The sequence below is a fragment of the Tauraco erythrolophus genome, chromosome 13 (genome assembly GCF_009769465.1).
Source record: "Tauraco erythrolophus isolate bTauEry1 chromosome 13, bTauEry1.pri, whole genome shotgun sequence".
NCBI lineage: Eukaryota > Metazoa > Chordata > Aves > Musophagiformes > Musophagidae > Tauraco > Tauraco erythrolophus.
In genome coordinates, this window is record NC_141477.1 from 1,681,744 (window position 1) to 1,695,225 (window position 13,482).

At 45.8% G+C, this 13,482-nt stretch overlaps 1 protein-coding gene across 1 annotated transcript; it reads left to right on the top strand.

The window, feature by feature from the left end:
* Positions 1-373: 373 nt before the first annotated feature.
* On the top strand, positions 374-1,420 carry LPAR4 (lysophosphatidic acid receptor 4). The gene has a single exon (XM_009986378.2). The coding sequence runs from the start codon at positions 374-376 to the stop codon at positions 1,418-1,420; it is 1,047 nt and encodes a 348-aa protein (XP_009984680.1).
* Positions 1,421-13,482: the final 12,062 nt, after the last annotated feature.

A 13,482-nucleotide genomic window follows, 5' to 3' on the forward strand; every position in this document is an offset into this window, starting at 1 on the left:
GGGAGCGATGGGGGAAGGAAAGACTGAGTACAGTAACTGCTGTGTTCGACGTTGAAAAATCCCAAAAATAGTGGAATTTATAAAGGCTACTTTTTTAAACTTATTACCAGTCTTGTTTGCACATCCATTCATTTGGAAAGGAAAGAGAACATGTTCCCTTGCACAGACACTTCAGGTGACAGTAGGTTGCAAGACTGATGGCATCTGTTTCTCTCTCCTTTAGGATGAAAGGATTCACGACAGAGATGTAGCAAAGCGTCCTGCAACCTTCCCGGAATGTGTTTCTGCAGGGAGAGAAGAGATCCCTGCCTTATTTTATGGATGTCACTGAAGTAGACTTTGAAGTTCTTTGGAAGCACATCACAAGCTTGGCATGGGAAACCACAGCAACAATCATACCTGTTTGACAGATGATTCCTTTAAGTACAACTTGTACGGAGCCGTGTACAGCGTGGTCTTCATCCTTGGTTTGATTACTAACTGTGCCTCCCTCTTCGTTTTCTGCTTCCGGATGAAAATGCGAAGCGAAACAGCCATTTTCATGACGAACCTGGCTGTTTCAGATTTGCTTTTTGTCTTCACTTTGCCTTTTAAAATTTTTTATAATTTCAACAGGCATTGGCCGTTTGGAGATAGCCTGTGCAAGATTTCTGGCACGGCGTTTCTCACTAACATCTACGGGAGCATGCTGTTCCTCACCTGCATCAGCGTTGACCGTTTCCTTGCCATCGTCTATCCATTCCGATCCCGCACCATTAGGACCAGGAGAAATTCTGCCATCGTCTGCGCTGGTGTTTGGATACTGGTCCTCAGTGGCGGAATTTCAGCGTCACTGTTCTCCACAACCAACATTTCCAACACCAGCACCACCTGTTTCGAAGGATTTTCCAAACGTATCTGGAAAACCTACCTGTCTAAGATCACTATATTTATTGAAGTGGTGGGATTCATCATTCCTTTGCTACTCAACCTTACGTGCTCTTCTTTAGTTCTCAGGACTCTCCGGAAACCTGCCACTTTGTCTCAGATTGGGACAAACAAAGAGAAAGTCTTGAAAATGATCATTGTGCACGTGGCCATTTTTGTCGTGTGCTTTGTACCTTACAATTCCATACTTTTCCTGTACGCTCTTGTGCGGTCCCAAGCGATAGCAAACTGCTCCTTGGAGAGGTTTGCGAGGACAATGTACCCCATCACCTTGTGCATCGCAACAACGAACTGCTGCTTTGACCCCTTCATCTACTACTTTACATCAGAATCCTTCCAGAAGTCTTTCAACATAAAAACCCAGATAAAAATGGATTCTCTTTTCAAGACTGAGACACCTCTAACAAAGACTGCGCTACCAGCACCGCAGGATGAAATCAGTGACCAGGCCATCACGAACGGAGGAGACCCGACATCTGAATCGCATTTCTAGCGAGATGTTTACATATGGAGGTATCCTCCATTAACTTTTGATTAACACCATGTGTGAAATAGCTGTTTCAGAATATGTGAGTTCACATATGGTGCTAACAAAGAAAAGTTGCTGGGGGATAACTACACAGGTAGACAGATCCTAATACTGGAATGGTCCCATCAGATGCAACAGGTGAACATGAAGTATAAAAATCCCAGTGGATCTCCCGTTGGAGATTATGGATGGGTGACAATGTACACACCAACTAAGGAGGGAACAGAGCAACTTTAATTAGAAGATGCCAACATTTGGCATGTTTTTTTTTTTCCTCCAGTAGTTGAAATGGGACCAGTTGGGAAATAGAAAATGTAATTTTCTTAGAGATACTTGCCAATATTTCATGCCTTCTGGAGATGCATCATCATATGTTAACTCAGTAACTTCACACAATATGTATGTTTGCTTAAAAAGGCATAATAAAAGCTTTTGGCTTTTCCTTATTTCACTGCAAGAGTATCCATATCCTGGTTCTACTGGATACAGGCATGCTGAATTTATTGTATGGAGAGGTTTGAAGTGTTAATAATTGTTTTGAAAGTAGGCAAAACAGTTGCTTGGTGATAGAAGAGAAAAAATAAGATAAAAGAATAATTAACAATGCAGTTTTGAAATAAGAAGTTTCTTTTTTGTCAGATTAAGCTGCCTTAATTTATTTTAAATGCCACCTCTAGGGAGAAGTAAAGAGCTCATCACTGCTCTGCTGCACCTGGCTTTTTATTTCCCAGGAGTTCTATACGTGACTATTTCTGGTAAGGGCTAGACCAGGAAATCAGCTGAAAGAAAAGCCCTGACACCCCAGAGTTTTTGCAAGGACAAATCTCTCATATGGAAATCGAGTGCAGCTGAAGAACCAGAGAGTGCTGACCTTACTAACGAGCTTGTTTGGATACACACAATTGATGTTAGAGCATCTGATTAAGAGAAGATCTGGGAAGCAATTGCTTGCTATACAGTCAACTAATTAAACTCGAGGGTCTCAAAGTAACTCCAAAAGAAAAGTAAAACGAGTTAGCTGCACTCTTTTCTTAGTTTTTTTTTGTTTATTTTTCAATTAATTTATTACATATCCTCCATTCCCTTTTATAGACACGGATTATATGAATACATGGAAAGTTAACTGTCTGTATGTTGTTGCATTTTACTGGATGGTTTGTTTCTGCAGCTGTTGTTTCATATTTGGAGCCATACTGACCTTAACAGGCCCATTCATTCTTAAGTGTAGGAGACACAAATGAGAAAAAACTTTTAAGTTAAAGTGTGAAGTTATGACTTGTTAGATCAGTAATCTACATTTTCCACAATACAGCATAAAGCCACTTCTAGGACTATGTTGCCAAAAAAAAAAGAAAAAAGACAGACAAAATAGTAATTGAACAGATGTTTTCCACTCAACTATTCATGTTAAGTTGCTCGGATCAAGCCTCATGAGATACTGAGAGCCACACATCAAACATGGTCACTACTTAGAGCAACGAGAGCTTTTTGAAGCGTGAAAAGAATTCAGCCGCAAAAAATGTTACACTTTGAAGGGAATATTTATTTAGCACAACGTTCACTTTGAATAAGAAAAAGCCAGTTGCTTACCAAGGCTAAGTCAGACCCCAGAGATCATTCTGGTTTAGCCCTAAAATGAGCATCACTTATCTAGTGCCCCTGGATTGGGCCCTTGCTGCAGAAAATGATAAACCCATCATGTGCAGGGAGTAGGAGAGCAGCCAGACTGTTACATCTCAGCTTTAAGTTACAGCTATATTTACTGGGAACGTGCACACAAGACTGCCTTGGGAGATGGTTGCTGCGTATGAAACCCTCAGACAGCACCACTTTGGAGCAGAAACAAAACAGGAAAACAAGGACAGATCATTCAGACTAGTTGGTGGAAGGAGGTAGATGTGGCAGGACAAGGGCACAGCGAATTTCTCAGCACCTGGGAAAAGCTCTGCTCCAACAGCAGCAGAGAGCTGTGTTTTAAGAAGCATCAGCATTTACCATTTAAGCGGGGGCAAAGTAAAAGCCAGTGCCGTGCCCCTTCCCTTCCCGTGCCAGCCTGAACGGTTTAGAGTGCTTTTCAAAATTCCTATTTCCTTTGGCTGACGAGCCTGTTTCAACACTTGCCATAAAACATATATATATTTCAGAGAAGCTGTTGCCATAACTTCAGATCCAAACGCGAAGCGAGGGATTTCACAGGCTCCGGCGCAGGGTTTTCCGTAGGCAGCGATCAGCCCAGCGAGGAGAGGGTTGGGAAACCATCAATGACTCTGACACGTCCTGAGCTGTGCCAGGGAGCTGGGGCACCCCTCTTCTACTGCCCTGCCACTAACTGGGTGTTTACAATTGCCCCTAATGAGACAAAAAGCTCTGGTTTTAGGGATGGGAGAGAGAAGGAAAGAGTGGGAAGGATGCATTAAAAAGCTGAGGGTGCATTTCAAACCCTCTTCCTATTTGCAAGAAAAATATATGGTATGTAAGTGCTCTTCTCCGAGGCAAAACCCCTTATTATTTCAGTTTCACAAAGAGATGAGAAATTTGTTTCCATGCCAGCATGCTGTCATGAAGCAGAGAGATGAGATTCCCAAGTTCCGTGGGGTTTGGGAGCTCCGTGGGACATGTTCTCAGCATGGTGGCTGCTCAGTCCCTCCAGGATGAGCGAGAGCAGGATTTGGCCCAGCACCTCAGAGCTGACAACAGAGGAACATCTTGTTGGCAAGAATCCTGGAAGACCTTCTGCTCTGTGCTCCGCAGACCTTTCTCCAGTTAAATCCAGGGAGGAAGGAAGAGTCTAACCCAGAAACCACTGTCCAGCTGCCTGAAGGAAATGTTAAAAGAGAAGGGGGGGGAGCAGTGCGTGCGACGGGGCACCCTCCGGGCAGGACGTACACAGCTCGACTGTAACCCGAGCATAATGGGTGTCTTTTTCTAAACGAAACCACTGCCAATGCTTACAAATTTCTGTTTGCAGTTTTATGGGGCAAGAGCCGCGGTTGATATTCCCCCATAAAATGTAATACTATCATCATGTGCCAAAACCCTAACTGAAAAGATTCATTATTTTGTAATTTAATACCTTATAAATTATATGGAGATCCTATGTTGACTGACACTCACATCTGGTAGGATAGTTCTTGACTAATCTTTTTTTTTTTTTGCTAGGTCAGGTATACCAAGTAAACGCGCTACGGTTTGTGTATAAATAACCAATTATGCATTCAGTGAGAGGAAAAGTAATTTTTCAGATGCTGGTAAAGCAGAGCTGGAAGGAACGATGGCGAAAGAAAAGTGGTTTCACAGTTTTTCTGGCTGAGGTGCAGCTGGGAGTTCCTGCTCCCGTCTGACAAAGGGCTGTTTTCAGCAAACGGCACACACCACAGCTATGAGTTTAGAAGCAAAAAAACCCAAATTAATTATAAGTCAATGCCTTTATCTAGCTGAAGCTGAGAGACAGGGCCCTGCAGTCCTCCCTGATGCTAAACACACAGCATTAATCACGGATTTAATGGGTCCCAGGCACCTCACTCTGCCCGTTCCCCAGTTCTCCGTGTGCGATCCCTTCGCCAGCCGCTCACCACGAAAGCTTTGCAGCTCATTGCCCCGCTGGAAAGCTGCAGCTCTGAAAGGCCACGGGAAAACCCCTCTGCCCAAACTCCCCTTTGCATCTGCACACCTACACATAACACCAGCCCAGCCCCAGTTCCCGCGGTGGGTGCCGTGACAGGAGGAAGCAGGGCATGATCCCAGTCACCAGGAACCCCCCCCCTCTTACAGAAGGCTTTTCTTGGTGGCACAACTGGCTCTACATCGGATGAAAGGTGCCAAGTGTTTGTGGGACAGCATAAATCTGCACCTCCTCCTGCTCTCCACCCAGCAAAACCATGTGGTATAACGCAGAGAGGACTTCCCTGGCAAACAGCTGGTGATGGAAAAGGGGACCCATAACACTGATAAGGTTATACAGCACCTCTGATGATCTTCTCATAGGCTGGTGTCCCTAAAAAGCTCCCCAGTAACACCTCCGTGTCCTTGCCAGTGGGTGAATTTGCTGTAAACCAGGAAATCACCATGTTGGAAACGCTGTCTCAGAACAGGGAACCGCAACAGACAACGGTCCCTGCAGAAGCGTCTACACAGCGCTCTGGTTGGAGAAAGCAAAAATAGGAGGCAAGAGGAGCAGCCAAGGCTGTTTCCACAATGCACCATGGAGATACTTAAATTATCATCCACCCAGGCTGCAAAGTCCAAGCAAAAGCAGCAGAGGCACGTGGGCTGGAAGCAGCACCATCCTGCTCCTGCACGACCCCAGCTCCGCTCCGCAGCCGGCTGCACAACGGTGACCACCCTGTGGGACGGGTTGGGAGAGTCACCCTGTGCTGCTCAACTGGTGTGGGGCACCGAAAGCCAGGCTGGGGCTCACTGTGCCCACCCAGCACAGGTAACCCCAAAGCTTTACTGCATCCCAAAGGACAGACTGCCGTCGGGTCTCTGGGTGGGCTTTCAGAACAGGAACAAAACAGTCCTCATTTTGGTAAGCAGATTATGTTGCTCAGCATTAATTTAAGAGAGAGGCAGAGCTATTCTTCATAAGATTCCAAGTCCTGTTTTCCCCACCCCTAATGCCAGAAAAGCTGTAATTTTAACTTCTGAATGCTGACCTCAGGCTTACCCCTGCGAGTCCTGTCCAGGTACAAGCTGTGCATTCGCTCTCTGACCCTCCTAAGGACCATAATTCAGACCACCCCCGAGATGCTGTGCTGCAGAGCTGTCTTATGTAGAATATTCAGTTTGTGGGAGATACAAGATGATGCACTCAAGGAACCTAGAAAGTGAGGAAGATCTACTCAAAACACCTTTTTTTGCTTCCCACAGTAGTGGTTAAAGAGCCTTTTCTCTGGGCACTGATTCCAGCTGCTGGAATTGTGTTTGTTCTGTCAGCACCTGGGTATATTAGCAAGGGCTCCTTCGACCCCGTGCTGTGCTTTTTGCTATAGACAGGAAATGTTGTGGGTTTGCCCCAAGAGAAGCACAAGGATCACCAGGCAGAGCTGGCGTGGGCACATGGCAAAGGGCTGTCCCTGCTGGGTTCCCAGGGGGAACAGGGCTGGTGGAGTTTTGGAGGATGCTGGGGTGGGGAAAAGCAGGGCAGGAAACACACAGCCCTGAGCTTGTCATTTAAGGCAGTGATAAACGGGCACGTTTCCCAGCGAAGCGGAGCGTAGCACTATTCCTGTGTTGTTTTTTTTTCCTGGAAAATGTCACTTCACTTAGTGTTCAACACTGCTGGTTGTTCTTGGTTTTAATTCTTAAATTTAACTTCCACGCAAAACCAATAGGGCACACACCCCTAAAACATTGGGACAAGCAAGGGGTGCAGTGGTTTCCCTTTAGGATCACCGTGCATGTGTTTTCCCAAAATACTTAACTGTCCAGTACCTAAGAAAACCCTGTGCTAGCTTTTCTCTGCCTGGGGGATTTTGACCAATGTAAATATTGTATAGAACTTAACAACATGTGTGTTTTGCACTGTTTGCTCTTATGTATCTGTGTGCATGCGTGTGTGTAGAATGAAAAAGGAAAGCTTTTTCTGGAAAAACAGTATGTGTGAGTGGGCTCGTTTACTCTGACTTCTATAAATACGTATATTAACTGGAAAAATATTTAAATTTCAAGTTTTCTGTAGACCTCTAAGAAACTCTGAGTACATCCAGCACACATGGAGAATTTCCTGGAAACCATAAGCATGGGAAACTGGTCATCCCTTTTTGTTTTATGCAAGTCCCCCCAGCTGTTGAGGCAGCACATCATTAACCTCAGTCATCCCTGCAGTCATGGAGTACTTTCTTGGAACTCGTTCACTGGATCACTTCTGAGAGTCAGCATCCTAACAGCACAACTGACAGATAAGACTGCAGAGTTGCCACTGAATCTATTTGAATAAATTTGTTTCCCTGAGTTCCCATCTCTCTCTCTCTCCTGCACAGAGCCTGGGCTGCCAAAACACATTTGGTGCCTGTTTGTGCCTCCCATAGCTGCCATCCCTTCGGTGTGCACACCTGCAGTCCTCTTTCACCCTCACATTTCTTACTTCTCATGCCTTGCTGGAGGGAATATGTTTACTGTTACAGCACACTCAACCCAAAAAGAAAGCAAGAGTAGATAACTTGTCTAAGAGAAAAGGAAAATGTCTTTCTAGACTTGGTGGTTTTGGCTGTTACACATTAATTTCAAACTCAACCATGGCACAAAGTTTGTCTCCTGACACTAATAGAATAAAAATCAATCTTGAAATATCTTTTGACCACTGGAAGGACTGTTCTGTTTCCAAAGCTGGCGTCACGCTGCGTTATCTCTGGAAGTGGGATGGCAGAAAAGCCATCTCAGCAAAAGTGGGCATTGAGGTCTCACACAAGGAGTCTGAGAACTACATGGCACGCTTGAACAACACTGATTTAGCTGGTAACACACAGTGGAGGTGTTATGTCACATGCTAAATTACTATTACCTGCGTTAGGGAGTTGGGAAAAGTGCTTTAAACAGGGGCATCCCGTGGCATAGCATTGGATTAGCACACCGAGATATCACAGGGAGGTTTGTTTTCTACTGCACAGATGTAGAGTCTTGGGTTGGGAAACACTTTTACAAATTTTACATCAGTCATAAGTTAAGAGTTATCCTGTGTTCTAATAGTGACATCCTGGCATTATTAACATTACAAGTTCTAGTGCGCTCTGTCACTGTCCCTTACAGCCTTGGGCAGAACCTGGGCAGTAACACCATCACAACCTGGACTGAAAAACCCCACCACAACAAAGTCTTGTGTAAGCACAGGGCATGGCTCAGCCAAGTCAGATGCTGCCTGTGCTGCTCCAGGTGAGGCCATAAACAGATTTTGGCAAGAGAATATTTTCTGTGATAAATAGCATGATCAGCACCACTCATGCAGTGCTTGACGTTACAATGGAGTGGAGATTCACTCACACAACTGCAGAGTGATCTGAAGAGAAACAAGATTTCCTCCACATGAGCAACATCAAGTATGCAAGATGACTTCTTAAAACCAGTGGAAAGCCAGGCATGAAAATACCTGCCTCCAACCATATCCAGGAAGTAATTGGAGAAGCCCTGGATTCATTTTCAGATTTGTGCAAGAAAAGGGTTTGGGTTTATCAAAGGACAAATTTCAGTCTCGAGTCCAACAATCACATCCTGCTGAATGATGTTCTTGCAGTAATACCTGGAGAAGGCATTTTCTGTTTCTGCTGCTTGGTTATGCTGTTTTCACTGCTGGCAGCGGTCACTTGGCACACATACAGCTAAAAAGGCCACAGGCCAAGGGTTCCTATTAAAATTCCTCTTCTAACCTAAAGATGTTGCATTGCCAATAATATAATTTGAAATGCATCTTCTTTCAGCATTGCTCACGAGAATAATTTTCCATTTTCCACCCCTGCTCCCACATGTGTAATAGAAGACATACCTGAGCAATAGAGCCATCCCAACCCAAGAGAAAGAGGAATATCAGTAAGACCCATTTGTCATGATGTTGGTACAGCTGTAAACATGGTTGCTCTTTGGCTGTTCAGGTTCCTGTCTTGTTCCCATATATTATCTCAGCATCACAAACAAGCAGAGCAGCTGGGGACCACGGGTAGAAGCAAGAACGAGGAAGGTATACATAAGACTGTCATGCAGCAGTCACTCATATTCCCAAATATCTATTCTACAACTCCCCCTTTAAACACAACTCACATTGGCTAATTGACTCCCTCTGAAGCCAGGGTTCAGAGTTCTCTTGTCCCCTCTTTTCTGAGGGGTGGGAGTCAATGAAACAGATTTCGGATGCTGCTGCCTGTTCTTCCCCCCACACCCCCCTCTGGCTCTTCCACTGCCCTTGAGCTCTGCAGCAACTGCTTGGGAGGTCACATTGTCTACCAGATCATTGCAATGATCTAGTTTAAATATAGCTCTTATTTCCACCACCTCCCTCTGAAACAGGGGGTTATTTTTAGCCTGGATCATTTCACCAGGTTCCTGTTAACGGTTCTATCCCATTAACAGTTGTGCTGGCACGACTGGGGGAAGCCATCCATAGGGGTAGGACTACAAGAACTTTCAAAGCCAACTCTGCAGCTCAGGTCAGTGCACCACAGAGCCCCTCTCCCAGAATAAAGGGTAGGTGTGTAGTGGAGGTGGATTTTGACTTCCATGTGAAGTCTTGAATACAACACCTGAACATTTAAACTCTCTAGCTAAGACTAGCACCTCAAAGCCATCTCATCCTTTGGGGTCAGCACAAAGGCAGCATACCTGTAGTTCAGATCAGAATCATCAAGAGTGATTCAAACACTACACTTCACTGTTCAATATAGCAATGAACCCATCGTACACATCATTTGCACTGCATAACCCAGCTGGCTGCATACACCCCCAGCAAACAATCACCTTCCTTAGAGAGCCTGACTCATACTCTGTTTTTATTTAGTTATCTTAATCTGTTTGGGTTTTCACTCCAGCTCTCATAACATCAGAGTAACTTCTGCTGATATAGCAACATGCTCTTGGAAAAAAAACCAAACAATACTGTTAAAAGCATCCTTTGCAGTTATCAGGAAGCCTGCAACTGAGGAGGGACACTTATCACTTTATTCTGTTAGACAAAGCAGGGCAGTTTGAGTGTGCAGGTCAGTCCCAAGGCCAAAGAGGAAGAGTGTCCAGATAACCACTGTCAACCAGTGAGAACAGTCACCCGAGTTCTGCAGGAGTCCTTGTATGTGAGACGGCCACGGCCTTGAGCCAGACTCCACTGATGTAAAAACTGCAGGACTAGACATTTTGGCTATTTAGGGATTTAAAAAACCACATCAGTTGTAGATCTGTCTGACACCAAAACCTCAGTGTATGATCTAATGTTTTAGCACAAGGCCCAAGGACATGCTACAGTAAGAAACTCAATGAGTGAAGTTCTTCAAAAGTAAATAAACAGTAAACAAACTCATAGTTACCAAACTGTGAACCCAAACGGACCCCTCGGTACATAAGCCACTGAAAGTTAAACCAGCAAGCCTGCTATAAGCAGAAGTGTCACACTGCACGAGGTTCCTGAATAAGTTTTTAACTGTACCTCCTGCTAAGGCCATCCATCTTTTTCCACATTGATGAGACCTCCAGAACAAGAGGTTGTATTGGAGTGAGAGGCTTGTTACTCATTTGAAGAGGCATGCTCGGGCATAAGTCAATGCTGACAGCAACCTTCGTGTCCTTGGTGCCTGAGCAGCTGCCAGACAGCGATGCCCAACGCACACTGATGCGGAGGAGAAAGCTCCCACATAGGGGAACCAGCAGGAACCTCTGAAGGACATACCCAAAGGGCAAGTCATTAGATCCAAACACCTCTTGGCAATAAGAGAAAAAAGGTCATGAGTCTGGTTCCTTCTGAATAACTTCTGAGTGATCTGGCAGGATCTTTGCAAGGTGCTGTGAACCTAAAGAAACAACCTTAACCCCCCCCCCACCAGGCATCAGGCTTGCTGCCTTCCAGCTCCAGACCCAGGAGTTACCGCACACCTGGGTGTAAGCTACTGGTGTGCTCACAGCGACGCGCATCACAGAATCACAGAATGTCAGGGATTGGAAGGGACCTCAAAGGATCACCTAGTCCAATCCCCCTGCGGGAGCAGGCCCACCTAGATCAGATCACACGAGAACGCGTCCAGGCAGGTTGTGAACATCTCCAGAGAAGGAGACTCTACAATCTCTCTGGGCAGCCTGTCCCAGTGTTCTGTTACCCTTACTGGGAAGAAGTTCTCCCTCATGTTTAAGTGGAATCTCCTATGTTCCATCTTATATCCATTTCCCCTTGTCCCATCATTGGATGCCACTGAGAAGAGCCTGGCTCCATCCTCATGACATCACCCTCAGCCACTGCTCTCCTGCGAGGCACCAGACCCCAGACCTGCTTCAGAGCACACGATGAGACAAAGCCACAAGGTTCTCATCTCTACAGGTGATGGCCTGAAAGCATGTCCTCACTGTCTCCTGGCTGGGTCTGACTGCATGCAATGCTTTGAAGAGCCAGAAGGACAGAAGGGTGAGAAGCGGGCGCAGTAAGGAGTCCCAGATAGTCCTGCACGTCTATATCTCAAGGAACTAATTTAGTGATGCCTACAAGGAGTAGCTTGTACTACAGAGGAGGGTAAGGATTTGGGAGGAGCGCGGCAGAGAGGTGGAGAGAGGCTGCGTGCTGGAATTAGAACATGAATTCCCCCAAATAACATATGGGCTTGAGTCTTCCACAGGATTTACATCCACTTGCCAAGCTGGCTGGATGCCAGCCAGCTCACACCTGAAATCCCTGTCCCTGCCTCAGTACAGCACTGTGCTCCGGGATTCATAAATCCCGGCTCCCGGCAGGCGCTGCTGGCCGAGGAAGGATGCTGAGCTAACACAGCCCCGTTGTTTCCGTTTGGGGCTTGCCTTGCACCTGGCCAGCCCCCAGCAAAACCAGCAACAGCCCCCCCAGCTTCAATCCATCAGGTGCTTTCCAAACCATTTTGTAATCAAAAAGCCATCGTGTTGCAAACAGAACTTTTTTTTTTAACTAGAACAAGCTGGAAACCAGTTTTGCAAACAAGTTTTATCATCTCAAACTGGAGGTTTTATCTTAGACATCTTAAACTGGAGGAGGGAAGGGGAAAAAAAAAAATCACAGCCCATTGCCAAAGCGATTCCTCCTTGCCCGTGAGTCACCGGTTTGACTCAGCCTGAGCCATCTGACAACAATAGAAATTTGGCAGTTTGCATCTCAGAGTTAAATAAGCTCACGCGCCCTAAAAATAAAGCTTGCTAAGCTGCTGAAGTCGTATTTTCCTACCAAATTTCCTGCTGAGCGGTGCCAGCCATCGTTTGACCACATACTGCCTCATTGATAGACCTTCTCAGTTTAGTGTAGGCAGAGAGATTTAATTAGTAAGTAAGGAAGCAAGGAATTCCTGCTGGTGGTTGTTTTTTGCTGTTTTTTTTTTTTTTTTTTTTTTGGAGGGGGGAGTAGGAGGAAAGAACAAATGAGACAAAGAATTACGAGCAACGTGCATGTTTTCCTGGCATGGGAGTCACTTCAGAGTTAATGATGCTATGAAATACACCTCCTTCCTCTGCATGTGTGTCTCCTTCCCTTCATGAAGTATGGTTTAAATAAAGAAACAGCTGCAGAAACCCTGCAGCAGATGAGCCCTAAGCAGGCAAAGATAAATACGAGTACCTGGGGTATGCCCAGAGGTGTAGGACACCAAGGGTCTTTGTGGGAAATGGGTGCCAAGTCGCTTGAGCTGCAGATGAGAACTGGCAGGGATTGCAGGGAGCTGAGTGCCAGGCACTGGGAGAACTGGGGTGCAGCCACAGCCTCGGGGAGCACTTGCAGGAAAGCACCCGCTGAAGTGTCCCAGCACAAAAAGGATCTCTCAGTCAGAAAGGGAACACTACAAGCAGATCTATAGAGCAGATGGATGTAACAGGTTCCTGATGATGCAGAGAAATTTGTGGGGTGTGGAGTTAACAGCTAGAGCTGGAATTACCCCTCGGTTCAAGAATGACTTGTCTTATGTGTGGGAGCTCTCAGAAGTAAACCCCGTGTATCTTTACATCTTTCTGTTTGTATTTAGGGAGAATCCAAGGAAAGAGTCCCTGTCCTAATAAATTATTGTCTGGGAAATGAGAGCTGTTAAGGGTCCCACTCTTGGACAATGGTGTTCTCTGGATGCTTTACAGAGAAGAAGGACATGGCCCTCTGCTCCTGACAGACGTGCTTAGTGCTTTCCACAACCGCCCCGATTCACACAGTGCTTCTTAGCTACTGTCTCACCATTAAAAACCATCTTTATCTGGTACCAGTGATCACCACCACGGCGTGCCGGTGCCTCAAACAGGAAACCCGAGCAAGCACCACGCAGGGCTCTGGCCAAACAGGGACTCGTGCAGCAGCCGTTGCTGGTGGTGCTTTCACACCTCCCTCCTGGACATCCCTTTCCCCT

Coding starts and splice junctions, on each gene's coding strand:
- LPAR4 (XM_009986378.2), top strand. CDS start 374: ATGGGAAACCACAGCAACAATCATACCTGTTTGACAGATGATTCCTTT.